Source organism: Plectrocnemia conspersa, unplaced genomic scaffold (assembly GCF_051122295.1).
Source record: "Plectrocnemia conspersa isolate PC_06_02 unplaced genomic scaffold, ASM5112229v1 ptg000007l, whole genome shotgun sequence".
Lineage (NCBI taxonomy): Eukaryota > Metazoa > Arthropoda > Insecta > Trichoptera > Polycentropodidae > Plectrocnemia > Plectrocnemia conspersa.
In genome coordinates, this window is record NW_028277171.1 from 12,173,002 (window position 1) to 12,200,735 (window position 27,734).

Sequence of the window (27,734 nt, forward strand, 5' to 3'; positions counted from 1 at the left end):
GCAAATTAATACATACGCTTACTCATTTCATATTGGTTGAGTTAAAATAACTCTTTATTGTATGTAAAACTTTTTATTGTATGATTTGATTATCACCCTATTCTCGAGTCCAGCTGTAGTTTTTATACTGAAACGTATACCCTAACAGAGGATATTTTAAATTTGGGGCGCAGACTTCTAGCTAATTTTATAAGAAAGGCACCACTCTGTGGATACAGCTCTGAAAGCTGCAATTTCTGAGGGCGCTGGACCCTTAGCGGCCCGCTACTGTGCTGCACTGCTAAAAGACCTTTAACTACTTCATGCCTGAAATATTTTCTAAAAGTTGTTCAAAAAACCGATATTATTTTCTTCACTCTTTTTATGTATACAATAAATATTAAAAAAAATAAAAATATGTCCCGTGCATGACTCAAAATCACTGATATTCTTAGCGCTTAAACCTCTAATGACGTATGACTTGCCGAAATTAATTTTAATGAGCCCTACTTTCAACATTTATTAGAGAGTAGTTAAAAAATTTGGTTCCAAGAAACGGCGTTATCTCCTTTGGAGTGGTTGTATAAATATGCTCCTTCATTTTTTTATATAATAATAATAAAAGCAATATATATTCATCGATTCAAAACTAATGGTTTATAACTTATTTATGTGTTGCTTAACCTTTACCGGACTATTACGGTCCAATTTATTTAATCACAAAAATAAAGCTTTTGTACCTATTGTTTATATATAATTTATTTAGGGTATACCCTGTACACGTTAGGGAATGCCCTGTACATGTTGAGACCACTACCTGAAAAAAATGCAATGACAAAAGAACGAATGTTTTCTTCTATCCTTGTAATTAGTATTTAGTTAATTGTTAACATATGAAGATATAATTTTGAATTATGTTTTAAAACATATCCTTTGTTTTTTTTGTATATAATATAAGAATTTACTATATGGGAATACTACATATCTGATAAGCTATGCCTAGTATGGCGATTTTTTTGTCCTTCCATGCAAATACTATAAAATTATAGTTCGTTCATTTATATGTTACAACTTCAACCTCGCGTATTTTTTTATTGCTTATGTTAGACCTAATTGTACTAGTTAAATATAATTTTTGGAAAGGTAAATTGGCTATTATAGAGTAATCAAATTCGAGTTTCCTATTTTAACAACACTGTAAATCAGACACCTGTCAATAATCAAGCGTGTACAATACATATGTTACTAAGTTGCCTACCACCTAAAAAATGTGACTGCATTCTAAAAACATTGTTTAATTAAATGACCTCTAAATTTCGTATCACCTTTTGAATCACATCTTAAACGAACAACATCTCCAAAATTAATTGGATAACTCAATTCTTCGAAAGTCAAGTTGATTGTTTAATTGGAATGATTATGATTACAAAAACAAAAATCTATTGGCTATTATTTCAATAAGTATGTATATAATATTTATAAACTAATATCGATCATTTTTATTTCAGTCGAAGCCATGATTTTAATCATGACTACCACAGCAGTCACCACAATAACTGCTCTATCCATGTCGGCTATAAGCACAAACGGTGTTATAAAAGGCGGTAAGTTGTATATTGTATACCATTAATTACCACCAAAACTACACACAAGTCCATTGTCTGTCAGTTTTACAGCTGCAATTTGTCTCATTGTGTATTACAGCTGCAATTGTTCTATGCGAAAAAAACTGAACAATCGGAAAAACAACTCAACATCCGACAAGTTGATGTACTATACTTCCGTTTTTTTGAAAACACATTTTGACAATTAAAACATGACATTTTCATTTAAATGACAAGGTCAAAATTCGGGCTTCTATTTTTTAATATTTCAGAAAGAAAAAATAAAAGCATTAATTGCCACTCGTCCCCATCTCATTGCTAAAGTATCAATAACTCTCAAATCCATATTTCTACTTTCTCAAATCATTGTTTTATCTTTCAGGAGGAACATATTATATGATATCAAGATCATTGGGACCTGAATTTGGTGGATCGATCGGCCTCATATTCTCAATGGCCAATGCAGTAGCGTGTGCTATGTATGTCGTTGGTTTTTGTGAGTCTATGAGAGATCTTCTACATTCTTTCGGAGCTTCTATAGTAGACGGAGGCATTCAAGTAAGAAAATAATAGCAAAACATCATATATCGAATCGAATATGATAACGTTTTATTATTTCAGGATGTGAGAATCACTGGTTCTATTACTATAGTTATCTTGACTGTGATAGTCGTCGTAGGAATGGAATGGGAAGCTAAAGCTCAGCAAGGTCTGCTAGTTATTCTTCTAATCGCCATTGTAGATTTCATAGTTGGAACGTTTGTCGGTCCCAAGAGCGATTTAGAACAAGCCAAAGGCTTCATAGGATACAATAGTAAGATCTTGATGTGATATATATTCTTAAAAATAGTGATTCAATTACAAATTTCGTTACAGTGACAATGCTAGAACAAAATATATATTCAGATTATCGGGTGTCTGAAGGAGTACAACACAATTTCTTCTCCGTGTTTGCTATATTCTTCCCGGCCGCCACTGGAATTTTAGCCGGAGCGAATATATCTGGTGATTTGAGAGATCCTCAAAGTTCAATCCCTAAAGGTACCCTTCTGGCCATTCTGCTAACAACCATGTCATATTTATTAATGGCGTTGATGGCTGGGTGGACCGTTGCCAGAGAAGCGTCTGGCGATTTAGTAGATTTTGCTAACAATACTTACTTAAATTGCACTGGCAAGACTTGCGAATATGGGTTACATCATAGTTTCCAGGTACATAATTATAAAATATTGATTTGTATCGCAAATGGTGCTAGAATATAATGTGTTTTATTTTTAAGGTGATTGAATTAGTGTCCGGTTTTGGTCCGTTGATTTATGCTGGATGTTTTGCAGCAACGTTATCATCAGCTTTGGCATCTTTAGTATCGGCTCCTAAAGTATTTCAAGTATGTACATTAATAATAAATTATCATGTGTTATTTAAAATTGTGCCCAAGGTTAATTTTGTGCAGCAAAATCAAAGTTTACTTATTTAATTACACTATTGTAATGTAAAGACGTGAGTCATGGTAATAATTATATTTAAAATAATTTACAATACACAATGTAACGCTTTAGATCAATGTATATTATATTACAGCTCATCAGTATAAAAATATAAAGGATTATGGCCAGAAATATAAATAAAATATAATAATATATAAAACATGGCATAAAAAGTTTAGCATAAAATAAACATAAATATGAAAAAAAACCCTAACATTTTATATTAATTATTACACAATGACTCAATTTCTTTATAAAATAATAAAAATAATGTTACAGAAATTACGCATACATCTAATATTATAATAAAAATGTGTTATTAATTTTAGGCTCTGTGCAAAGATAAACTATATCCTGGAATTGAATGGTTTGCTAGAGGATACGGAAAGAATAATGAACCAGTTCGCGGATACGTCCTCACATTTTTCATTGCTATAGCCTTTATTCTCATAGGTAATATTTATTTCATTATTAATTAAAAAATATATAAAAATTTATACCAAACACGATTTGTATTAATTGTATTTAAATTTCTAGGTGAACTCAACACAATTGCTCCATTGATATCCAACTTTTTCTTAGCGGCTTATACTTTGATCAACTTCAGTACATTTCATGCTAGTTTGGCTAAACCAGTTGGATGGCGTCCGACATTCAAAGTGAATATAAATCTATATAATATCATACATCTATCTTCTAGAAATAATAAATGTTTAATTTTTAGTACTACAACATGTGGCTATCGTTGTTTGGTGCAATTTTATGCGTAGCTGTGATGTTCCTCATATCTTGGTCCACAGCTTTGCTGACTTTATCTGTAGTCTTAGCTCTATATCTCATAGTTTCATATAGAAAGCCAGGTATTTTTAAAATTTAAATATTGTTACATTATAAAAATATTAATATTTTAATTTATTCAGATGTCAATTGGGGATCTACTACTCAAGCTCAGACGTATAAACAAGCTTTGATGTCTGTCCAGAACCTCAACAGTGTTACGGAACACGTCAAAAATTATAGACCTCAAGTTCTCGTATTGACGGGAATGCCAGGCGCTAGGCCGCCTCTAGTTCACTTCACTTATCTCATAACTAAAAACTTATCATTGATGTTGTGTGGACATATTATTAAGGTTTGTATTTGTTCAATATGATATAACCTCATTTCTTAAAATACAACAGTCTATTTTAATGCTTATTATAAATCACCAGGGACAAATAAATAATAAGATGCGCAACGCTCTTATTAATAAGTCTTATCAATGGTTTGCTAAGCACAAAGTCAAGGCTTTCTATTCCGTTGTCGACGATGTTTCTTACCAATCTGGGGCAAATGCGCTCATACAGGTATTGTTTAATTAATGCATGTTGACTTAATAAATACGCATGACTTGTATAATACCTTATATTTATATAAAACAGGCGTGCGGTGTTGGAAAATTGAAGCCAAATATTCTTCTCCTTGGATATAAGTCCGATTGGAGCACGTGCCCGAATGATGAACTGACTGAATATGTAGATGTATTACAGTAAGTAGTTACATTATTCACGATTTATCCTTTACGTATATCTTAATCGATATTTATTTTTAAATTGCAGTAAAGCTTTAGATGTTCACATGGCTATTGTAATCCTCCGTTTACAAGATGGATTGAATTACAGTCATATCTTGGAAGATGGTGACAAAACAATCGATATAAATAACGCTAACTTAGATATTTCCTTTAATAAAACTGTTACTAGTCACAAAGAGTCGACTGAAAGTTTGGCTCTTGGACAAAATTACGCACAGATGTCGCAAGGTATGATTGGTTTTATTTATTAACAATTAATTTTATAGTATTTATTATAGTGTTGTGAATAATTTTATTAATGTAATAATCTTTGCAGCGAGCAGTTTATCAGATATGTCGACACCTGCGTCGCCTTCGATGCCCAGATCGATGGCCGTTTCCAATGATCCGAATGCTGATGATTCGCCAAACACCACTAGCAAAACAGCTAACAACACCAACTCTTCAAATGATACAGCGTATGTTATTTTTATTGGGTTATTGTATTATTAACTTTCGTACTCGTTTTCACTCTGTTGTTGCTCTGTCTGTAATATTGCAATATAAAATTACCCACGAGAGAAGTATTTATATTTTAAGTAAATTCTTATCATATTAAACGACTATCCTTGTGGCTAAATTTATTCACATTATTTCTAGTAGGACAGATAACTAGAACGCATAAAGCAATTTTTTTAATAAATAAAACTGTATTAATTTGAGAACAAAAGAAAATTACAAAAATCACGTAGAGAAAGACAATCTCGACAACTGTACTTCAAGAACAGCAAATCAATATGGTCCTGTGTATTTTCACGTACCGGTACCTCCCCTCAGGGCGACTGACCAATCACAGTCACCATTTATTTTACTTTGCTAGCTTGAGCTGTGCACGTCTTGTCGAAAGTGTCTTTATTAGCTCTCTAGGAACATATTCCATATATTGAACATTTTAAAACACTGCATTTACAGTGTAGAGAGTTATACCTGAAGAATAATTTTTATAAAATTGTATATTATATCAGTTTTACCAAAAATATTCAACAACCAGAAAGTTTATTCGGTTTTTGAATATGTGTTCCATGTTTGCTATTTATTTTTTACTTTTACCGGACAATTTTTTTCTCATTGAATCCATTGCGGTCCAATTTATTTAATCACAAAAGCTTCTCACCTATTTATTTATTTAGGGTATACCTTGTACCCGTTCCAGATGTTGAGAACACTACCTGAAAAAAATCCACCCAAGAATGCAATGATAAAAGAACGAATGTTTTGCTCTATCATTAATCATTAAAAACAAAAAGACCTGTTATAGTAAATCATAACATGATATTTTTGCAACATGATAATGCACATTCTCATACAACGTCGATCATTCTTTATTTAGTAAATTATTGTTTGTTTAGAATTTTGCTGTAGTATTTAGATGGATATTTTTTAATAATTGTAGTGAAATAAGAATGGTCCTAACATTTTTCTAGACGAGGATTTGCGTGTATGAATGATGGAGTAAAGTCGATTTATCAACGGAGAATAAAATGTGTTTAAATAATTGAAAAGTCATAATTTAATTATATTTTATTTTGGGATTCAGTAAGGCCCCTTCGAAGATGGCTGATGTTGTAAATGCAGTAGTTGGAGCAGTCGGTGGCCGTTCACCAGAAACCCACGAAAGAGATCGAAGATGGTCACAGTATCGCTCGGCCGACGGCGGCGAACTTCCGGCCCGCACTCTACAAAGCCTCACATACTTCCAAAAGAAACACGGTGCCAACGCCACAATCGATGTGTGGTGGTTGTACGATGATGGAGGTTTGACTCTCCTCTTGCCTTACATCATATCTACGAGAAGAAATTGGACCAATTGCAAACTTAGAGTATTCACGTTAGCCAATAAACATGCAGAGTTGGAGTTTGAACAAAGAAAGTATGTTTGAAATAAATATTTTATATGATATTAATTTGACTATCACTTAATAATATTATGTGTTGTATAGTATGGCATCACTTCTCGCCAAGTTTCGTATAGATTATTCTGATCTTACGTTGATTCCGGATATAACAAAGAAGCCTGAAGATAGCTCAATCGCCTATTTCGATAGGCTCATTGCTGACTTCCTCGTTCCTGAAAATCCAGAAGATCCCGATAGTGGTAATAATTTTATTTTTTGCAGAAAAATTTACATGTCATATTTAATAATGAAATATTAATATAATTTTAATTTATAGCACGGATCACCGATGCAGATCTGCTCTCCGTAAGAGACAAGACTTATAGATATCTTCGTTTAAGAGAGCTGCTGTTGGAGCATTCGATGAAGTCCAGTTTGGTGGTGATGACTTTGCCAATGCCCAGGAGATCATTAGTATCACCACCACTGTACATGTCTTGGTTAGAAGTGCTAACCAAAGACATGCCACCGTTCCTTCTTGTCAGAGGAAATCACACGTCCGTCCTTACCTTCTATTCTTAAACATTTGTAATTAGATTTTAGTTTATTGACTAAGATTTTTCCTCGTGCGGAAACAACTATACTCCATAATGATTAATAATATTAAGTTTTTTAGGATTTTTAGTTAATAGCAAATTGAAATGTAAATAAACTTGTTTAATTTTTATTATTTAACTATGAATATCTGCTTCATTGCAATGTTTTATTTGCTTACGAACAATCAGAACAGTTTATTTTTCCCCTTATTATAGTATTATTATGTAATTTAATAAATCAAAAAGCTGGTCTTTGGTTTCATCAAAAGCATTTGGTTTGTTGTATATTTTTTAAGTTTAAATTTAGAATCTCTTCGATTGATATTAAATTTTAAAGGTCTTTTTATTGATATATCTTGACCGAGAACCTTCGTTTGGGGTTAATTTAAAATTCCATCCTTTATTTGTAATATTATTTATTTTTAATTTATTTTTTGTTGATTACATAATATCGCTTATTAATATAGTTATAAGTTGTTTATTAACATTCCATTATTGTTGAATTTTTTTAGTGTACAAAGTACAAATTTTAGATCTTCACGAAAGTATTAATAGTATTAAACTAATTTACTGTCATGTGATTTATATTCTGATAAGAAAATAAACATTTACTTCAGTCATATGCGTATTTATATTACATACCTATTTCAATTGAAAAGATCCTATTTCCACTCACATATTATATATCATTAAATTTGTAATAATAATAAAAAAAATTGGCTATACATCATACACATGTACATGCGTAATTATGCATATTATAGTGTTTTTTATTTTATTTTTATAAATATTATTATAGATAAAACATGTAGGTATATTCGTAATTATTTCATGATAAAAAATATTCATTTACGCCCATTTGTAATTTGATACAAATTGTATCTGTTCAATTTAATGCTAAAAGACACGTCATGTTTTAATCACACAAGTGTTTTTTAATCCACTTGATAATTCCTCAACAATTACCATGTATTTTTTTAGAACAGGAATATAACATGGTAATTATTTATTGTGTGTTTCTAAAAACCATAAAATATTTTCTTTATCTAATTTAGCTATGGATCTTTTCCGACAGATGTCATAATAAAATATAATTTTAAAATGCCAAACACTTCTGAATGACATCGGAGAATTAGCATAATGTGCAAACAATTAAAAATCACTTCCTAATTTTTTGCACATAATTAGTTGGAAGCAACAAAAAAAGTAACGCTTCTTTTCGTAAATATGTACATATTTACTCGTATTACTTATATGTACAATGGAAAAATATACTAGATAATTAAGTAAAAAAAAACATGAATAACTTACTTAACAAAAAAAGTTCAACAATAACGATTAGTCTATTAATAAATCATTTTCTTTTTTGTTAGATTTAATATAATTTAAGTCATTGTCGTTTCGAAGTTTAAATTAAAATTACAGTGTTAATAAAAGGAAGGAAAATGTGATTGTGTTGCATTTAAAATATACGAAAATGTAACATGAAATGCCATAATAGGTATGCTTGGTTTTTGTCGTTAATCGAAACAGGTTATCGAACTATTTTCTGGTCAATGTCATTACTGCGAAGTTTTCGTGAGATAGCAAAAAAAGGATTTAAAATGTTTTTCGTAGAATTATTTATTACGTGATTATTGAACGATTTTTTTAAACTCGATATGGCTAAAGTACATTATCTTAAATGTAAAGTTATCGGGAATACATATTAAAAATTAATCGTCACAAAAATATTACTATAAAAATAATGTTCATAAAAAATTTTTATTTATCTATTAATTTTTAATAGTCAGTATACAAAAACATCGTTCAATGCGTGATCATACAAATTTATGCTCTGTGATTGGTTAGTTGCCACGAGGGGTGGTACAAAGTATGTGTAAGTACACAGGGCGATATTGTTTTTTTGTTGTTATTAAGATTGTTATAGTTATACATATATGTTTTATTCAATAGAATCATTGACTTGCTCTATGTGTATTTTTAAAATTTTATTTATTGTTCTCGTCGATCATGGTTGTTCTGCGTTTAATTGCTTTTGTGCACTGATTCTTAAGAAAATCTAGAATGTATTTATTACATCTTCATATTTATCTAGCTTTAAAATAATAATAAACGTTTTTCAGTTTTTTCATTATGGGATTTGAAATATTTTTAGACTGAAAACATTTTCACTGTAAGCTATTTGATAAAATGCGCACTTTTTTGTCTATTTAGATTGATATAAAAGTAAAAGTGTCTATGAACGGAACGGTAAAATAAAAATGTTTTCTAATCTTTTCCTCGTGTTGAATGTCACTTCTACGTTTTAAGTATAAAACTGTTTTGAATATTTTTCAATTTGAGGTATACAATATTCCGGCCCTTTTAACAGGTCTTGCATGACTGATTTTGCCTCAACGATTGTGAGTGGTCCCGACAAGTTCCTTTCCTTATAATGATTGCCACCTTTTCCTCTTTTAAAACACACGATACTATTTTGCAGTATTTTACCTATTCGTAATCGAGATGATGATGAATTTTAGCGTAGAATAATCAGATCACTAAATGAACTTTGTACTTAGTAAGATTAGGAATTGGCACAGATATTTTTAAACACACTGCAATCACAACGTTATTATATTTTCCTAATCACAAAAGTAAAGTCGCCGCTTCTCCCTTCGCATCTTGCTCAACGTCCGGAAACCGGAGTTCAATCCGCTTCGAAGACGCCTGGGGCACCTTCACATTTAACTAACATATAGCAAAAATAGCAATTAATAATAGCAAGCTTATCTTGAAAAAATAATAAAAAATAAACATCCTTGACACGAAGGTCGGGACAATATATAAATTTTGCCGTTGTCATAGTGGCCTTCAAGTCATATTGTAGATCGAGTTGCACTCGTGGAGATTAGAGATGACTGTTTGGTTGGACCAGATTGGACAGTCAAAGGGAAAGCAATTCGTTTCTCTTTTTTAAGAATTGTCACGGTTGATTATGTTATTAGCTACGCTCTGTGCGAGTTCAGATGAAATTTCGCACATATATTTTAAGTAGGAAATGAAGTGGAGGTTCATAGTATTTCATTAAATGACATGCATTTTTTGGAAAAATTAAAGGGGAGGGGGCAAATGCTCACACCTGCCCCTCCTAAATGAGGTTCCTGGCTGAGGCCTGGTAAATTCTTGAACTCTTTTTAACTCTTAAATTACTACTGCTTATTATCTTACTTTTCGAATATCCGTAAAAAAGAAAACTTTTACTTATAACCAGCCCACATTTCTTATATGGTGAATAATATTGAATTATTTTTGATAAAAACATCAAGAATTTGACTCTAAAATAAATTTTGTTTTAAATTATGCAATTCATAAAAAATCACAAAAAATATACAGTTAGTATTACTAGCCTCTTATAACTGTTATTTAATAATAAAAAATGTTTGTTATCATGCGTGTTATTCCCATATTAGACATGTTGCATTGAACGTTATTGAATAATTTCCAATTACGATCTTCGTTTCAGTCGGGTAAGCGATAAACTGGTGTAACTGCATTTCAAAAAGAACGTTAAAAACGGTAGCATTATAATGTTGTTTGATGGTTATGAAAATACCTTTAAAGTTAACCGATTGTATAACCGTAAACGCTCCAAATATTGTAGATCGAGAAATACTGGCAGAGTATTCAGGCATAAAAAATATGATTTCTTCTCTTGCGCAAGGAGTTAGTTATACGTAAACTTATTTTTTATGATTATTACAATATTGATATAACGGACGATTAAATTTCTAATTACTGATAAAACACAAGTGAAATTCTCGCTGAAAATGAAGATAATATATGTATGAAATAATAATAGAGGAGCTATTGTATTACCATAACGAATGAATATTAAACATGTGGAATAGAAGGTGTATGGTTATGTCAGCAATGTTTTTTTGTTGTTCAATATTGTGTTTTTAATATCAGAAATTGAAAGTATATTGAAAACATAAAATTTGATTCACAAATATTTTTATAAAAATTCATGTATTGAATATGAATATGTTTCTTAGAGATATTAATTTATAATTTATACCACCAATAAGGCTGGTTAACGAAAAATGTGCTCGAGAAAATAAGGTAAAAGATAAAGCATTCGCTGAACATCTAGAATTGATCATTGAACCTTTTTTTCACTGCAATTACTTGACTGATATGGTGAAAAATAGAGTACTACTTAAGCTCTCCTCTTCAACTAAACTTGCCAATTAGGAACTTCACTCTAATAGAGGATCAATATATATTACTAAACAATGTCATCTTGTACCTTTAATCAAAATACAAGTGCTCAAAAAATCTGAAAATAAACACCAAAAATTGAGATATTATTTTATTTTCCTATTTTTAAGTTGTCTATTTAATTTTTGTTTTTCCTGTAAAGTTGTCAAAAATAGAGTTAGCAATTTTATACTTTAGGCCATCGATACAGTCTTGCGATTTGCTTTCTTTTTAATGCCTTTCTAAGACAAAATTGAAAAAAATCTTATTTTATTTAATAGGGCCTATTAAATTAAATTCTTAAAAAGTAAATATATTAATAATATTTGTAAATTTTCACAATTATTTTTGGGGAATCACTCATGAATCACCTTTATTTTTGTACATTTGTTTCGGTCAATGATGGAATAAGACGAGGGAAATCAACAATTATTTAGTTAAAGCACATCGTCACAACACAGCAATAAAATTTTAATGAAGCTGTTGAATTAATTCGCTTCAAATATACACGTATGTTCATCTATGCACCAATAATTTTTAGTATTTTAGAAAACATTAAAATATATTTTGGAACCCATAATGAGGCTATAAAATCACTATAAAGTATTTAATTATTTAATGTTCCCATACATAAGTTGACAATTAAAGCCACACTAATTAATAGTGATACTTTAAATATATTTATTTTTATACAAACTCATATTGTATCACTTAAATCCGGGCTTTTGGGTAAATTTGTGAAATTAAATACTAAAATAATTTAATTAAATTAAAATTAGATGATTTTAAATAACCCTCATTATCACTGATATTAAACCTTTAGAACATCATCTTGCGAATGCTTTGAAATATTTTTTGCAGTATTTAAACTTAGATACATATACTATAATATGTAAAGAAACATATGTCATTTCTTTTTAAGTTACCTTATATAATACGATTAGAGTTTGTTATTGTAAATATATTTTTAAAATCCATAAAATAAAAAAATAGCATCTAGTATTTTTTTACTAGTCTCAAAACCTAAAAATATTGCTTGGAATGTATTAAAACTTTTTTAAGGAAATAAATTTTAATACGGAATATATCGGAAAAATAAAAATTTAAGTGAAGTAAAATTGACCATGAGAGAAGCAAAGTCTTAAACCTTTCAGTCTTTGTAACCTTTCTAGTTTATATTATTCTTCAAGGAGCCCTTAAATTAGACAATAATTATCAAACTTTGATTGTCAACTAAAGTTCCATTTTTTTACTAAATATTATTTTACTTATCACGAACAATCGTGGGGGTAGATTTTTTGAGAAACACTGGTTTTTAAAGTGAAAATAAAAATACGAAATAAAACTATATTTTATATGAAACACGTAAATACAAAACAAATTAATATACACAAACAAAAGGACAAAATAGAACAAAAAAAGTTAAAGTAACATAAATGAAAATTAATATAAAAAAATTATTAATGACTAGGCTGGGCCTGTTTTTTTTATCGCAAAGCATATTTATATTCGGAGTAATCCTTGAGATTTGCAAACGAATCTCATCTTCTAAACTTAACCTGTTTTTGTATTTAGGCTATATTGCTGCGTACAGAATGAAAGATTTTTCACAGATATACGTTGATATAAACGACAGCCGTATTTTACAGCTCGTGTAGCAATCTTGAGATATTCATTCTTAATTTTAAGCCAAAAATTGCGTAATATTTTTTTTATTATTATTTAAATTGCTGAATTTCGTCTCAATAGTCTGTCCAATAAACACGCAACCCTTTTAAAACTTTTGCGAAATAAATCGAATTGGGAATTTAAACAGCTTGAATCAAAATTGCAAATATATAGGAATTAATGTTTTTTTTTAAGAATAATCAAATGTCTCAGGATATTTCCTTAAATCATATCTAGTTCGTTCCCTTTTACAGATTTTATGGTTCAAATTCCTTACAAATATTATAGGACTACCAACATTGAAGGTTGCGTTGTGGTAATTTACTCGGATTTACGAAATTTTCAGTTTCCAATAGTAACTCAAGCTTATTTAATCAACTTCTGAAAGTATTACTATTTTTAAACAATAGCATTTAGAAATCTGCATACGACTAAGGTTTGACTTAACAAAACTTTAGTGAAATCGGCATTTCAGAACATCCAAGAATTCCAAAAAGCATTAATTATTATGAATTACCTCATAAAAAAAACATTTTTTATTAGCTTCGAGACATGTCTTAAAAAATATTATTCGCTTCGCATCGAATACGCATTCTTTGATACCCTTTGAATGTTTCTTTTCAAAGAACCACCCACAAAGTTTTACTTAAATGCCATCGACTCACCAGTGAGTCACCTGTGAATATTTTCTCTCGGAAAATATATTTTTAATAACATAACATATATTTTTTAAAAAGAGATATTGCTGAGTAATTTATTTTTACTCCTCCATGTATTTTTTTCATTACCAGGACGGTATTTTATTTTTACCCCTACCCCCTCACCCCCTACTTTTTTATTAAAAAAAAAAGTATGTTCTAAAATTGGTAATTCAAATGTTTATGAAAGAAATTTTGAAAAATAACAAAAAATCAAATTCTATTTAATAAATATTCTCACTTGTTGAAATTATGGTGTTTTATATATAATAAAAACTTATATTCTGCATCCTCTTCAACATCTTGGACTTTGCAAAACGCGTGTCTGTGATTCAACTGCTGATCGGTGTTTTTTCACATGAAGTTTTGGGTTCCACATCGCAATCGGTGGACTATGGAGTTTAATAAACATTAGGTTTGTAATATGTTTAATAATTAAGCTGGATCGAGTATTTGTTATCATTAAATTCATATAAATTAATCCTTTTTACACTCTGTAGAACGACAGTTTTTCAAAACATTATTAGTGGACTTTATATACTGTCCATTATTGTCAACGTAATCTCTAAACGCATGAAGTGTTTTGGGTTAAGAAAATAAAAATCGTATACTAGTGATTCTAATTCTTATGGCCAATTATTAGGTTCTAATATCATATCGGTAGCGCTTTTCCATATTGTTCACAATGCTGGTAAGAAAGTGACCTGAATTAATTGCTATAATTATTTTATTATCCATAAGGTGTATCGATTCAAATTATTTTTTTTCAGATGCGTTCTCAACTATTACCACTTTTTTTATACTTCATATTTTCTAAAAGATGCATGGTACGACGAATCAATTTATCAGCACGTACAAATCGATTTATTAGAATCGATAATTCAAATAAAATGTTATGCATTAAAGCGAGATGCATCAAAAATTGTTTTGATGGATCTCGATTTCGATGAATGAGTCACTTACGTTTCAATGGATAAGCTTTCACTATGTGTGTGGATAGGAAGTGGAGCTAAATAATAATGTGATTGGCTCTAAATTAGTATTAGCTCCCATTCTTTCAAGCGTCCTTGGAAGATATGTATAAAGGATGTGAAACTTGGTCACATCATTAATCATTATCCGGAATCCGGAAAGCTCACCGACAGGTAAATTTGTCGAATGGAAAATTCATCGAACGGAAATATCACAGATTCTATAATTGATCGCCGATGATATACATATGCAATAGAGCAAACGTTTCAAGAAAAATAATCTGTATATGTATATTTATAATAATAAAAATAAAATTAAAATACAAAATCCAAAATATTTCAAGTAGCTAATATTAAAATATTGATATATAACGTTATTATAATAATGAATTACTTTAATCCTATATATCGAGATTTGAGAAGATATTCAATATTATTAATTAAATTATTATTGAAGTAAAAAATCATGTTTTCTAAATAACCATGAACTTTCTAAAAAAAACTAGAAAAGTAACATTATATTTTTCATTATCTTCACAATTTTTAATTTTAATAGCTAAAAAAATATTTCCTGTCAATACTTTTTACTTGAATACGCATTCGAGATTATATTTTACTATTAAAAATAGCCATAAACACAAATTTTTAATGTAATATTACAATCTTTATAATGTATGGATAATTTACAAAAAATATAAATACATTTAATGAATTATTGCACTATAAAAATGCTCTTTTCAAAATTATGGAAACGGTAGTAAAAACTATGTTAAAAAAATTAAAATCATTAAAACTTTTAAGGAAAATAATCGATTTATATGATCTACTTTTATCTATATCTTTTCGCGTGTTATGTAGCTTTTTCGTATACCAATTATATGCACGTGTGTTGCTTTGGAATTCATCGTTATTATTATTTAATTAATTTATTTACTTAATATACATATCAATGTCTGTTCATATTGTAACATATTTTACATTGCATTATCAGCTGGAAATGTAAAGCTTAAATATTTCCAAACAATTCAATAAATTAAATTTGCTCGAGCAATAAAAAAATAAAACAAGAATAGTTCACAGAATTTTCAATTAAAAAAACGATATTAAAAATAATTAATTCGCCGGCGATGAAACGCCCTAGAGCCTAAACCCTTATTTTATCGCTTCATTTTAAATTTTAATTTAATTAATAGTTTAAAAAAAATCACATGCATTTTCCGGAAAAAATGACAAACAAATAAATTAAAATCATCGGTGGTCAATTATAGAATCATTGAACTTTCCTCAAACCGATTTAGCTGGTTGATGAGGAACCAGAGTATTTGTTTTTTTACGAATGCATTTTTCCTCAATTAATACCGTTGCTCGATGATACCTGCATTTTTATTGTATTTTTATCGACACATGATGGTTTAGAAAATCTCGGAAAAGTCAGTACGTTCGAAAGCACTTATGAAGGCCGTGAAAGGTAGCGAACATTCTGTAAAAAATATTGTTTTTAGTAAGCAGATAAACTTTGAAAATATTTAAATATAATTTATAAAAAACGATCATCGACTATATGTAGGTATGTTATTATTATAATCATTTTCAAAGGTAATAGTACATGAATAAATTAAAGCGTGTTTTTTATTTTATTTTTATAATGCTGTAAGTACATAATAGTTTACACAATACGAGCATTTTTTCGTTGTTAACAACACAATGCAAAAGTGTCGCTATGTAAGCATAAAAAAAACGATCATATTCACTTTCGAAATGTTCACTTGTGCTACCATTATTTTCAGATCTGTAGTATTTAGACCATTTCGAATTACGTTTTAGAAACATTTTTATTCGTATTATTGTGTGCATTATATAAAAATGTTATTGTAGTATTTTATGCTTCTTACAGATTATGGTGATGGTGATTATTTTTGGAATACATGACACAGTATAAATCTCTGATACAACACTTTATAGGTGAATTGAACTATTTAGATATTATATAGTTTCATTGATAGTCTAGATTTAATAACACGTTTTATTTGTGTGGATATACTATGTTGGGACTAATATATTTTACAGAAAGTAAGATATCACATTTATCATTTAATTACAAATGAATGCATTCACTTTATGTTAATTTGTATTTTATTCTTGATTTTAGAAAAGTACGCATTTTTGGCAAACCATTCTTGAGATATCACTGCCTTAATTGGTCAAGATCTTGAGCGTGACGCCGGACTCGGAATTAGCCAAATCTTAATTACATCCAAGACTCACCCTGCATCCAAAAAAATAAGCATCCGATTAAAAAACTTTCCCCGTTAGCCTTTCACGCGAAAATCTCTGTATATGTAGCACGCCGTTGCCAAGATACATGTGGTTTACCAATCGAGCTGGAATGACCACTGAGCGTTCAGTGTGGCTCGAGCGGTCGCTGCGAGTGATTGTGTGTTTCGTCGCTCAGTGACGAATGAATGACTGAACCGGAATCGCGATACTAAAACCCTACAAAGTGACACAAACTCGAAAACAGTGCTTTCTACAAGTTTATATAACACAAAGCTTTGCAGAAGTGCGACTTTGAGGAAGTGAGCGGAAGACTAAGGTAGATTTTTTAAGTACAATAACAACAATATTTTTGCGTAAGGTCGCGTGTTGAATGTGGACAAGTACTGAGAGTCCTACTTCCATCTTTGGTCTACCATGGTGGGTGTGCGAATAAGGCTCAACTCAATTAACAAGCGAATTCCTAGCATTATAGAGAGGAGTGGTTGCACAAATCCAATCACTCGTCAGCAATGATCTAATCCTGTGTTTTTGTTTACGTGACTTTTGATCCATCCGGCTTGATATTACTTACCTTTACACAAGCTTGATACATAAAATATATAAAATATTTTTGAGCAACTAGTCACTTTGACAATTTGTGGGAAACGTAATTATTTACACTGCTCTTAAATCTTGAAATTGCATAGTTAGTGATTAACGCTGTGCTTTCATTGTGTCTGCGATGTAGTAATTAGATCCAACAGCGAGGTTATCGCTAGAGTTTATCTTCTGACTGATAATAGTCATAAATTTGTTTACAGAAATGCATCTTGTCGTCAACGACAAATATAAACAGTTATTGCTATTTATTAACAACATATATATATACAATAGTAATAGTATTATGTAGTTTATTATATTATATTTGCGACAACGATAATATTTTAATCATTGAAATGTATAGACACGCAAGACCTCGATTGCGAGTTGAAAGTACGATTAATATTTAATGTCAGTCTCAAGGATATTTATAGTTTAAGTCTTCACCATACATGGATATACATATAGTCAATAGCTTTGTTTTGAGAAATTTTCTTATTACATTTAAAATTAATTCTAATCTTCAGGTTTCGATGTATTATAAAAGCGAAAGTGTATATTATTAAATCACGAACCATTCGTACATTCCTTATAATGAAGCGGTAAAATATAATGAACATCTGGCTGATTTTTATTAAAATTAAACGTGAACTTAGATGAGCTTTGGGTGCTATAAAAAAATTATGTATGTTCAGGATCTACTTTTTTTATTTACGTATAATCATTATTATAAGCATATAAAAGTGGCACATCAAATTAATTATAGTCTTGTATATTTTTTTAATTTTAATTTAAAAAACTATGTGTTTACATAAGTACTCAAGCTCTTATCTAACTATTTAATATTAAATTTAATTGAGCCGTTTAATAATAATATATTATGTAGTAAATAAGTATAGTTTTGATTAGTGGGCTAATATCATATTTTAATTCAGTATTTATTTTGCTCAGTAATTATTCAAGGTTCTGCTTTTTATAATACATGATAGGGTTATATAATACATTATTTTTAACGTTGCTAAAGATAAAATAAAATAGGCACATTAAAATCAGTATTGTTTGTATGTATGTATGTACATAATAATAAAATTAATTTGATTTACTGATTTACGTTACTGTAAAATTTTGCCATATTATAATTTGTTATATCTTATAATTATTTTAACATAAACCTCTAGAATAGTTTTAAATTTATAATTTATATGTGGCAAATATCTGCATATTTTTAATAAGAAGATGATTTACAAGTAATAAAATTTTTACTAGCGTAAATTATGCATATTTTTTAGCTTATACATATTCTACATAAATAGTAGTTGTTATAAAAAAAACATGAATATCTTCGTTATGTATTTATATTTCTATATAATTAGTTATTCATTTATTTAGATGAGATGATTCATATTTGGAAAAAATGTTTCTTTGTAACATGATAGGCGCTAGCCCAATGCGTTACAACGGTGTAAACGCAAACAAATTAATTTTTTGCAGTATTATCGACTATCAATATATACAATATAATGAAATTTGAGTACATATAATATCGATAACTGTATTAGTATATATAATATCGCCATTAAATCTCAGTTTATGATTAGACTGACTAACAAATCTAGTTGAGATTTATTTTTTAATTAGAATTTTTTAATTTTTTTAATTAGATTATACTTTTATCCAATTAAAAAAATTTAAAGCGCTTAAATTAAATGTAATAAAAATTTAAGAAAAAGTTTTTTTACATTTTCATTTATATGGGTTTTTGCTACGATAACTGCAGCAGTTTTAACTATATTGCAAATGTTTAAAAATATATATTGTTAGTATATTCGTTATGTTCGTTAGTAAGTCTATTTCAAAATGGTGAATAATAAAAAAATAGCTAGGATGAAGAAAAGCTGGGAAGAGCAATTCTATAATCAATAGAAAATTGTAAAAATGAATTTAGTCAAAGATCCAAAAGAAACAAACACAATCCGTAAGGCTAATATTAAATTCCAGCTTATTATTAAATGGTTGGTATTAAACACAACTGTCAGGCAAAATATTTTGCAAAAGGGTTTTATTGATGTAGGTTTTGTGTAAGATTCATCGTAAACATCAATTTAATCCGAGACTTCAAGTCTTCTTAAGCCTTTCAAAACGGCTGATATTTTTGCGCGCCATTCCGAAATTTATTAACTCATGGGGAGGCACATATTCGTGTTTCCCCAAAAAAAATATGGTTTCATAAATTCAAGTGACTTACAGCCTTAAATTATACTAAATAACCATATTATTAGGCTCAAATTTTATGGCACCTTTAGGTGCCCAATGAGTAATGGCGATTTTCTTGATGACTTCTATAGAAGTCATTCGCGGTGAAAGGATTAAAGCTTATTAAAATTAAAATTTAGGGGAAAAATCGCTAGATTTCACAGCTTCTGATTTTTTATTTGTGTATAAATAGAAATTATATATACTATATTAAACACAACTATCAAAGAAATATTTTGCATGAGAGTTTTAATAATATATCGTTTGTATAATTTAACGTAAATGTCAAGTGAAACTTGGACTTCCAAGTCTTCCCTAAACTTATTAAAAAAATTAGGAGAAAATCGCGTAATAAAAGTCGCCAGATTTCATAGCTTCTGATTTTTTTATAACTGCATTGTACGAATTGAAGCCATGCAATGAAAACGAGTTTTTAACAACCATAATAATGCCAGTTATTAAAGGGATTTAAATAACCTAATTTTGGAAATTATGGTGAGCATACATATCTATATAAAACAATGGGGATATACGAAACTACACAATTTTCGAAAAATACAAAATAAAAATTCGTCAATTTTTGTTCAATCAGGGTCACAAACTGTGTGACATACTGACAGACAAGTAAATCATCGTAATAACTATAATGATATGTATTAGATATCTATCAGGTTTTACCGAACTACTTTTATTTTTTTGACGATTATTTTTATAGTATTCATTATTAATTTCCAAAGCATTTATTTTGATACTCATTTAACTAAGAGGAAACTGTTTTTTGAATGATATCTAATGGCCTAATGAATCATCTACATTTTTAACCATCTATTCACGTATCATGATTGTCTATTTTTTTGTTTTATAACTGAAAGATAGATCAACAATTTAATTATTTTATCTCGCTTCTCTGTTACATGAGTATAATGATATGTCAGTTGCATATTTCGCATAGTGGTTTTAGAAATTCGTTGTCAGTATCTCTCGTGCTCGTCGCTCAGTACCGTTCTTGTTTTTCTTTTTCTTTTTCATCTCCATGGAAGTGGCTCTTCTCGATACCAGAGGTAGTTGATCTTGTGAATCAGAGTGTTAAGACGAACGGCCACGGTCTATGCGTGCTCAACGGGGTCCTACTACAATATCATGGTGCTCGCGGACTATGGGGTGACGCTGTTTCTCATCCGTGCCAAAACTAACGGAGTCAACCAACTATGGTGAAGCCCAGTATGGGTTTGTGAATGTCGAAACTTAAACATTGCTCAAGATCCGATCGGCTGTTGTGGTTTTCTTTTGACTGGCTGTTGTTTTTAGTTGGCCTCGAACGTTCGGGAAAAAGTTTGTGTGGCCAGATCGTATGGAGATTTTCGCTTTTATCACAGACGAATTCAAAAGCAAGGACGCTGAGCCATCGAGTGGCCTTCAGTGTGTTCTTTGAACTAAAATCCATTGCGATTTCTAAAAATCGGGGTTGGAAAACGCAGTTTCATGAGGTAAAATATATTCGTGTGAGATTAATTAAATATCCTATTTCTTCTTTTAATTACAATAGTACATATATTTAATAAATTGTTAATGTGTTACATTCCAAATGGTTTTTTTTATTCTGATTTGGATTGGTTCCTCGTTTAAAAGTTATGTAGGCAGAAAATTATGCAACAAAACCAAAGCAGTTTAACGAATGCGAGCGATTGAATGAATGACCAATTCATTACACATACATATGCAATAAAAAACAACTCAATAAGGGCTTATTTAATTTCATCATAGTATTATTCAAACTTCATCGAATAATATCGATTCCAAAATAAATCTGTATTGGATTAAAGAATTAGATATTTACCAAAAATAGCTCAAATTATCACCTGTAGCGTGATCTCCCATAAACTTACCTCTTAATGATGATTAGTCAAAGAATTTAGGTGTACTTTAATATCTTTAATCACTTAATTAAGTCTCAAGTTGAGTATCTCAAACATTACATTTGTTGTACTGTTGATCTTTTTTTGACAACAAATTCAATTTTAATAAGAACTAAACTGAGAAACTGCAAAATCTTTATAATTTCATTGGGTTTTCTTGTGAAATCGGAAAGAAGTAGTAACTATATTGTTTCATAGAAAAATCTTTAAGCTTAGTAATGTGAGTAATTATAATTTATTAGATATGTATTTTTTTAAATTATTTTAACCGCGCTATTTGTCAAATCTCGGTTATACATTAATTTATTTTATACTTTTACTATTAAAGTAAAAGTAGAACAATTAAAAGTAGTCCAATCAAAAAATAAAATCAAATACATGAATATTGATAATGACTATTAATTTAATTAAATATAAGTACGATAATTAAAAAAAATAAAGCAATTAAGGCTTTTCATGGTGTGGCGATTCAGACCTCAAAATATTAATTTTGAGGTCGTCGCTTAAGAGCAATGATTAAATGGATTTTTCTAAAATATGATGTAAATTTAAAAATTTACATAACCTTATGGGGAATGAACAATAATGTCCATAGATTTGGAAATGTATAATATAAATAGCAGTATCTTATTTATATGGATGCAGATGTTTCGATTGTTAAATATGATACATTAAGAAAAGAATCGATTTTTCCACATACTATTTAAGAATTGTGTTTATGTACATATACATACATATATAAATATTTGTGATTTTGAAATCCTGGTTGGAAATTATATGTTTTCGCTTAGATTATCGTGCTGCGGTTTTATAATATACACTTTTACTCAACAATCAAATTTAGAAATTACCGCTAAAAAACGTTTGTTTACGCTAATCGTGCAAATACATAACGACCTCTACCTTAAGCTATTAACGTCGACTGCTTCATATCGAACGTTTGGTTTGGCATTGAAATTAATTTAACTTTTGGACTAGGGTCAAAAAACTCGATTGACAGAATAGAAAAAATGTTGAAAATTTTCTTTATGCAAATTTCTTCACGCCTGGTCGCTCGTAAAGTATTTTATTGCATCTCACTTCCTCACTTTTCCCATGTTACACCACTTTGCTTCGATTATCAGTCGCCACCTGTAATTTTGACTATTTATCAATATGCTCCAGCAAAATCGTTACGCCTTATTCGCCGCTTCGAATGCGGAAGCAAATTTACCGTTTTTGCATCGGTCAAATAGCAAACTTTCCCTTGTCCACATATTTATTGTAAAGGTATCGTTCTATACGTCACGTGAATTATTATAAAATATAATACAGTGTACAAGAAGCGACATACTGACCAGATAATTATAGCATTTTCTCTATGTTATCTTATATATATAATTGTAGTTCCGTCCATGACTTGCACAGTAAGCTGTCTATTTGGTCTATAATACATCAGGTTTATTTTAACTGGATCACAGCTCATCGCAAGAATTTCAAATCGTTATCATTGTATGCCTCTATGTAACAGATGGGAAATCTAAGGCCACTTTTTTATTAGAAAAGCAACTTTCACTGTTAGATATAGGTATATCGGTATGAATCACGGTATGTAAATATCGATTTTTTTCTTGTTCCGGAGACACCTGTTGCTTAGGAAGTGTCTACCAATGATGGGTCAAGGTTGATGTGGTGATTGGTGACCATGGCAGGGGTGTAAATCACCTTCGTGTTCACTATAATTTATATGCGGTTCAACAAACCGTTCGTAGGTCAAGTCCAGGTAATGGGTAGTGAACGAGTTATCGGAACTGGCAAGGTCGGATGAACTTATACGTACATATATTAAATATTAATGTCCACATAAGCGAAAAAATAATATTTCTATTTCCTATTACATAATAAAAATAATCTGTGTTAAACTTAATTTGTCATAGAATTTATATGTATTTAATATTGGCTTACTTTATACGTCTTGATACAAGCAATAATATGCTACATAAAAATCGTCTGTAAATTAAAATTTCGTATATCGATTTTTTTCTATAATATACAAATACAAATAAAATACACGATGTATTCCATGATTAAATATTCGTGAGAACTCAAAACTTTATTAAGAAATATATAGACCAAAGGAAATATGTATGTATTACATATGAAGAAGTATTTAATTTATGATGATGAATTGAAAAGATTCCATATCGGAGTTTGTCGGTTGCGATGCAGTAAAAAAGCAGAAATAACCATCTGAAGTTTGTTGCTTTGCCTTGCTATTATTTCATTGTCAAACTGATTGTAACAAAACATATCATTATTTTTTGAGTTACTTTTCAACTTCTCTCTTTATCGGGATCATTTTCAATTAGAAATTAAATACTTGAATTTAGTATATTGTTAGAAATATCTGTTTTTCTTCCGTGATGCTTAAGGGTGGATCTTGATCCATATCACATAAATATTACTCATTGATTCGTAAATATTTTTACGTGCTCTCTAAAATACTATATAAAATTGCATTAACTGGCAGCTTAAAGAATTTTTTCGTGAATTTTGTTAATGCGTCCGAAAAGCAAGAGAGTTGTACAGTTATATTTTATTATATTATATATAAATATAAAGAACGAACTTTTTAATATATATTGCTTCTATCCATACTAGGGATTGTGAAGTCTCGGGTTTTTTCGATTCCCGGGACTCGAGACCCAAATTTTTAAAGTCCCGAGAGACTTTGATTATTTTTCGTATAATCATGAAAAAAAAATTATGGTAAAAAATTAACTTATTATTATTAACTTTAATTAACTTATTATTATTAACTTTAATTAATTTATTATTATTAACTTATATTATTTGTGTTATAGGTACGATAGGTGAAAATTTATTGAAACAATTTAAAAACACTTTATTCGATATTTATTTAAATTTAATTTATTACAATTTTTTTAATCGAAATATTTATATCAATATTAAGTTAAAACCTTTACTTTTGTAAGGAAAAATATGTTTTTAAAAACACCAAGGCGTTTAATGATGAATCACATAGCCTGTTCCTGGTTTTTGTGGCAAATATTCCAGATGTAGAAAAAACTCTCTCGCTTTCTGTAGATGTTGGCTTAATTGTAAGCAATGATTTGAATAAAAGCTCTAGATTCGGAGTTCGCTTGATAGTTGAGTCTAATATCTGAAACTCCTTTTTAAAGTTGAATTTTTTATTTCTAGTCGTTGAAATATTTTGGTGGTTCGTGTGACAGAGTTGTGTTGATTTCAAATATTTTTTTTAAAAGGAAATTAACAATAATTTCTGAAGTTAATAAAGTGGCATCTCGACGACTTAGAGCTTCAACTGCCAGTTTTATAGGAGTGAGTACTTCACAAATATTTTCCAATACGTGAATGTTCGATTCATTCCAAATTTGGCCGATGCCAAGATCAATTAATGATTTTCTAATGCAATTTCGTAACTTTCAAAATCTCGAGATCATGGGTAATAAGGAATTCCACCTTGTCTTCATATCGAGACATAAATTAAGCTCGACATCAAATTCGCTCTTTACATATTTTTGTGAAATTGCACTTCGGAAAGTCTCGAGTCCTGGGTTATTAATTTTAAAATTCCCGGGACTCGAGACAGCAAAAAATCTTTGAATTCTCGGGAATAAATTCCCGGGTTGTCTCGACACAGAATCCCTAATCCATACATATTTGTTATACTGAAAAATATAAATAACTGGAATTCATAAAGATTTAAATTATTCTAATGTGTGCTATGTATCATTATTTATAATAATTATGAAGCTGTTCGCGAGAGATATATAACTCAATACGTATTATGCTAATATTTTTTTATATTCTAGATAGTAGATATTTTAACATATTGTCTATGTATTTTATAAAATACAACAATAGTTATGTTTGAGCCGCTTTTAAATTATATAAATATTTTATATTAATAAATTACTCAAGCAACTATATAAAAATATTAATTTTGCCAATAAAAACATTAACTAAAATTAGTTGCCCAAAGTAGGATCGTGGACTGGTCCACGATCCACGGAATATTAGTCAATAAACATATCGTTACAAATTATTTTCAAATAAAAACGATAGCACATGAATGCAAGTCAACACACTGTTTCATTTATTCACTGTTTCAATCCTTGCCACCAAGAAAATGTCAAGAAAACTAAACAATGTTCTCAGTAAAATTATAAAACTTGTGAATTATTTAAAGGCAAATGCTTTAAATTCAAGAATATTCGCTGCACTGTGTGATAACTTATAGGCTGAACACAAACAGCTTCTTTGTATGCAGATATGTTAGTTGTCGAGAATTGCGGAGAGAAGTAGTTGAATTTCTGTGTGAAAAATCGTGTTAGTCAGGATTATTTGAAAATGTGGATTAGATAGCTAAGTTAGCTTATTTAGCAGATATCTGTACTAAAATGAACTCTACACCTTCATGCAAGGAAAGATAGCTTCGTGCTTTACAATGGCTTACACTATCAACGGTTAAAACGAAAGCTTTAATATGCTTGATGTGTCATATTTACAAAAAGTCTTTACTGGACACTTAAGGAACTTAATCGATCGTTTCGAATTTTACTTTCCATGGGAAGATGATCCATGAATATGAATCACATGGATACGAAATCCATTTATTGCATTAAAAGCAGATTTGAATATCAATGGTTAGATTTAACTGCTGATGAAGGATTAAAGATGATTCTTAAAATCACTGGCCTTCTTTTGGATTCATGTTTAAACAGAAAATTCTGAACTTGGCTTAATTTTTAAAAGCTCTTCTACCGTTTCCTTCAACTTAACTCTGCGAAACTGTTTTTCAATACAAAGTACCGGAACAATATAGATACTCGTTCTCTTTTGCGTGTAGCATAATTGAGCCACGATTTTATGTGCTTGTAAATAATAAACAGGCTCTCCTTTCGCATTAAATAGTAATTGTTTTATGTTTTTATTTTATTTAGTTAGGTTTATATGAAACGTTTTAGACAATTCTTAAAATTTCTCTTAAACGCCTATTACCATTTAGCGTTCGATCAATTTATATCTAGTGTTGAAAAACATCAAATTTCTTCTTGAATATTTTCAAATTACATATATATATATATTTAAAACTGTTTATTTGCAAAATTATGTAGCATGCAAAACATGTTTTGTAGTACGTATTATCATTATCTAAATTCATTTCGTTGACCAAAGTTCGAACATAAAAGGCTGAAAAACACGATCATAAAAAATGTCATGTGTACATTTTTTTAAACACGTGGTCATCTGCTATTGTAAATATATATAATATTTGCCACAATCAAGTCATCAAATCGTGACATAGTAATTTTTTTCGTAACGATTCGCGGTCATCATTGTCGCTTTCGTACCGAGCGCGTTTATGGATTTGCTGACATTTCTGTATGACCCACATCCTTGATTTTCGAGTGGGTTTCGAGAACGCGACATACAGTCAATATACATACATACAATATGATCTTGAATTATGCAAAATATAAAAAATACCCGTATGTCCTAACATTGTTTGTGCGTATATGACATGTATCGATCTCGTAATTAAATTCCATTAACGTGACTATCCACTTGAATGAATATATTTTTTTATTATTTTTATACACGCGTTATCTGGTGTATCGCTTTTATTGGTTTTATGTAAAACTATTGTCATCGACGATGTATTACTTGACGTATTTTAAAAATCCGATGACGTCATTCGCAATAGAAAAGATTCTGACGTCGTACCACCTTTTCACACTTTGAATACTAAGTGACCGAATTAATGACCATACAGTACAGCAGTATGCGTGAATACCTACGATAATTTTCAACAAAATAAATTATAAAAATAAAATTAATATTTAGATGGTTCCTAGCTATTTAACAAATCGTGTAAATTTATTTAAAATGTATTTTAAATAAATATGCATTAAGCTATTTGTGCATATTTTATACCAATTAGTCTACAAATTTATTTTCTGTTAAAAGTTAAATTAAATCTAAATTGA

The 27,734-nt window shown here is 29.5% G+C and overlaps 2 protein-coding genes across 3 annotated transcripts in view; both read left to right on the forward strand.

Moving 5' to 3' along the window:
- Ncc69 (sodium chloride cotransporter 69) overlaps positions 1–7,733 on the forward strand; it is a 45,337-nt gene extending 37,604 nt beyond the window's left edge. For both annotated transcript variants that reach the window (XM_088188536.1, XM_088188537.1), the window contains exons 5-20: positions 1,488–1,583; positions 1,966–2,141; positions 2,205–2,397; positions 2,460–2,794; positions 2,863–2,970; positions 3,400–3,523; positions 3,608–3,729; positions 3,795–3,930; positions 3,991–4,202; positions 4,282–4,416; positions 4,492–4,598; positions 4,669–4,871; positions 4,960–5,101; positions 6,220–6,552; positions 6,623–6,777; positions 6,855–7,733. In XM_088188536.1, the coding sequence (XP_088044662.1) occupies positions 1,488–1,583; positions 1,966–2,141; positions 2,205–2,397; positions 2,460–2,794; positions 2,863–2,970; positions 3,400–3,523; positions 3,608–3,729; positions 3,795–3,930; positions 3,991–4,202; positions 4,282–4,416; positions 4,492–4,598; positions 4,669–4,871; positions 4,960–5,101; positions 6,220–6,552; positions 6,623–6,777; positions 6,855–7,099 (2,822 nt within the window). In that variant the 3' untranslated portion in view covers positions 7,100–7,733. The remainder of the gene's footprint in view (positions 1–1,487; positions 1,584–1,965; positions 2,142–2,204; positions 2,398–2,459; positions 2,795–2,862; positions 2,971–3,399; positions 3,524–3,607; positions 3,730–3,794; positions 3,931–3,990; positions 4,203–4,281; positions 4,417–4,491; positions 4,599–4,668; positions 4,872–4,959; positions 5,102–6,219; positions 6,553–6,622; positions 6,778–6,854) is intronic.
- A 9,365-nt stretch (positions 7,734–17,098) lies between these two features.
- LOC148233943 (uncharacterized) overlaps positions 17,099–27,734 on the forward strand; it is a 40,611-nt gene continuing 29,975 nt past the window's right edge. Inside the window, exon 1 of the mRNA XM_088188681.1 lies at positions 17,099–17,288. The gene's annotated coding sequence lies outside the window, so the exon portion shown is untranslated. The remainder of the gene's footprint in view (positions 17,289–27,734) is intronic.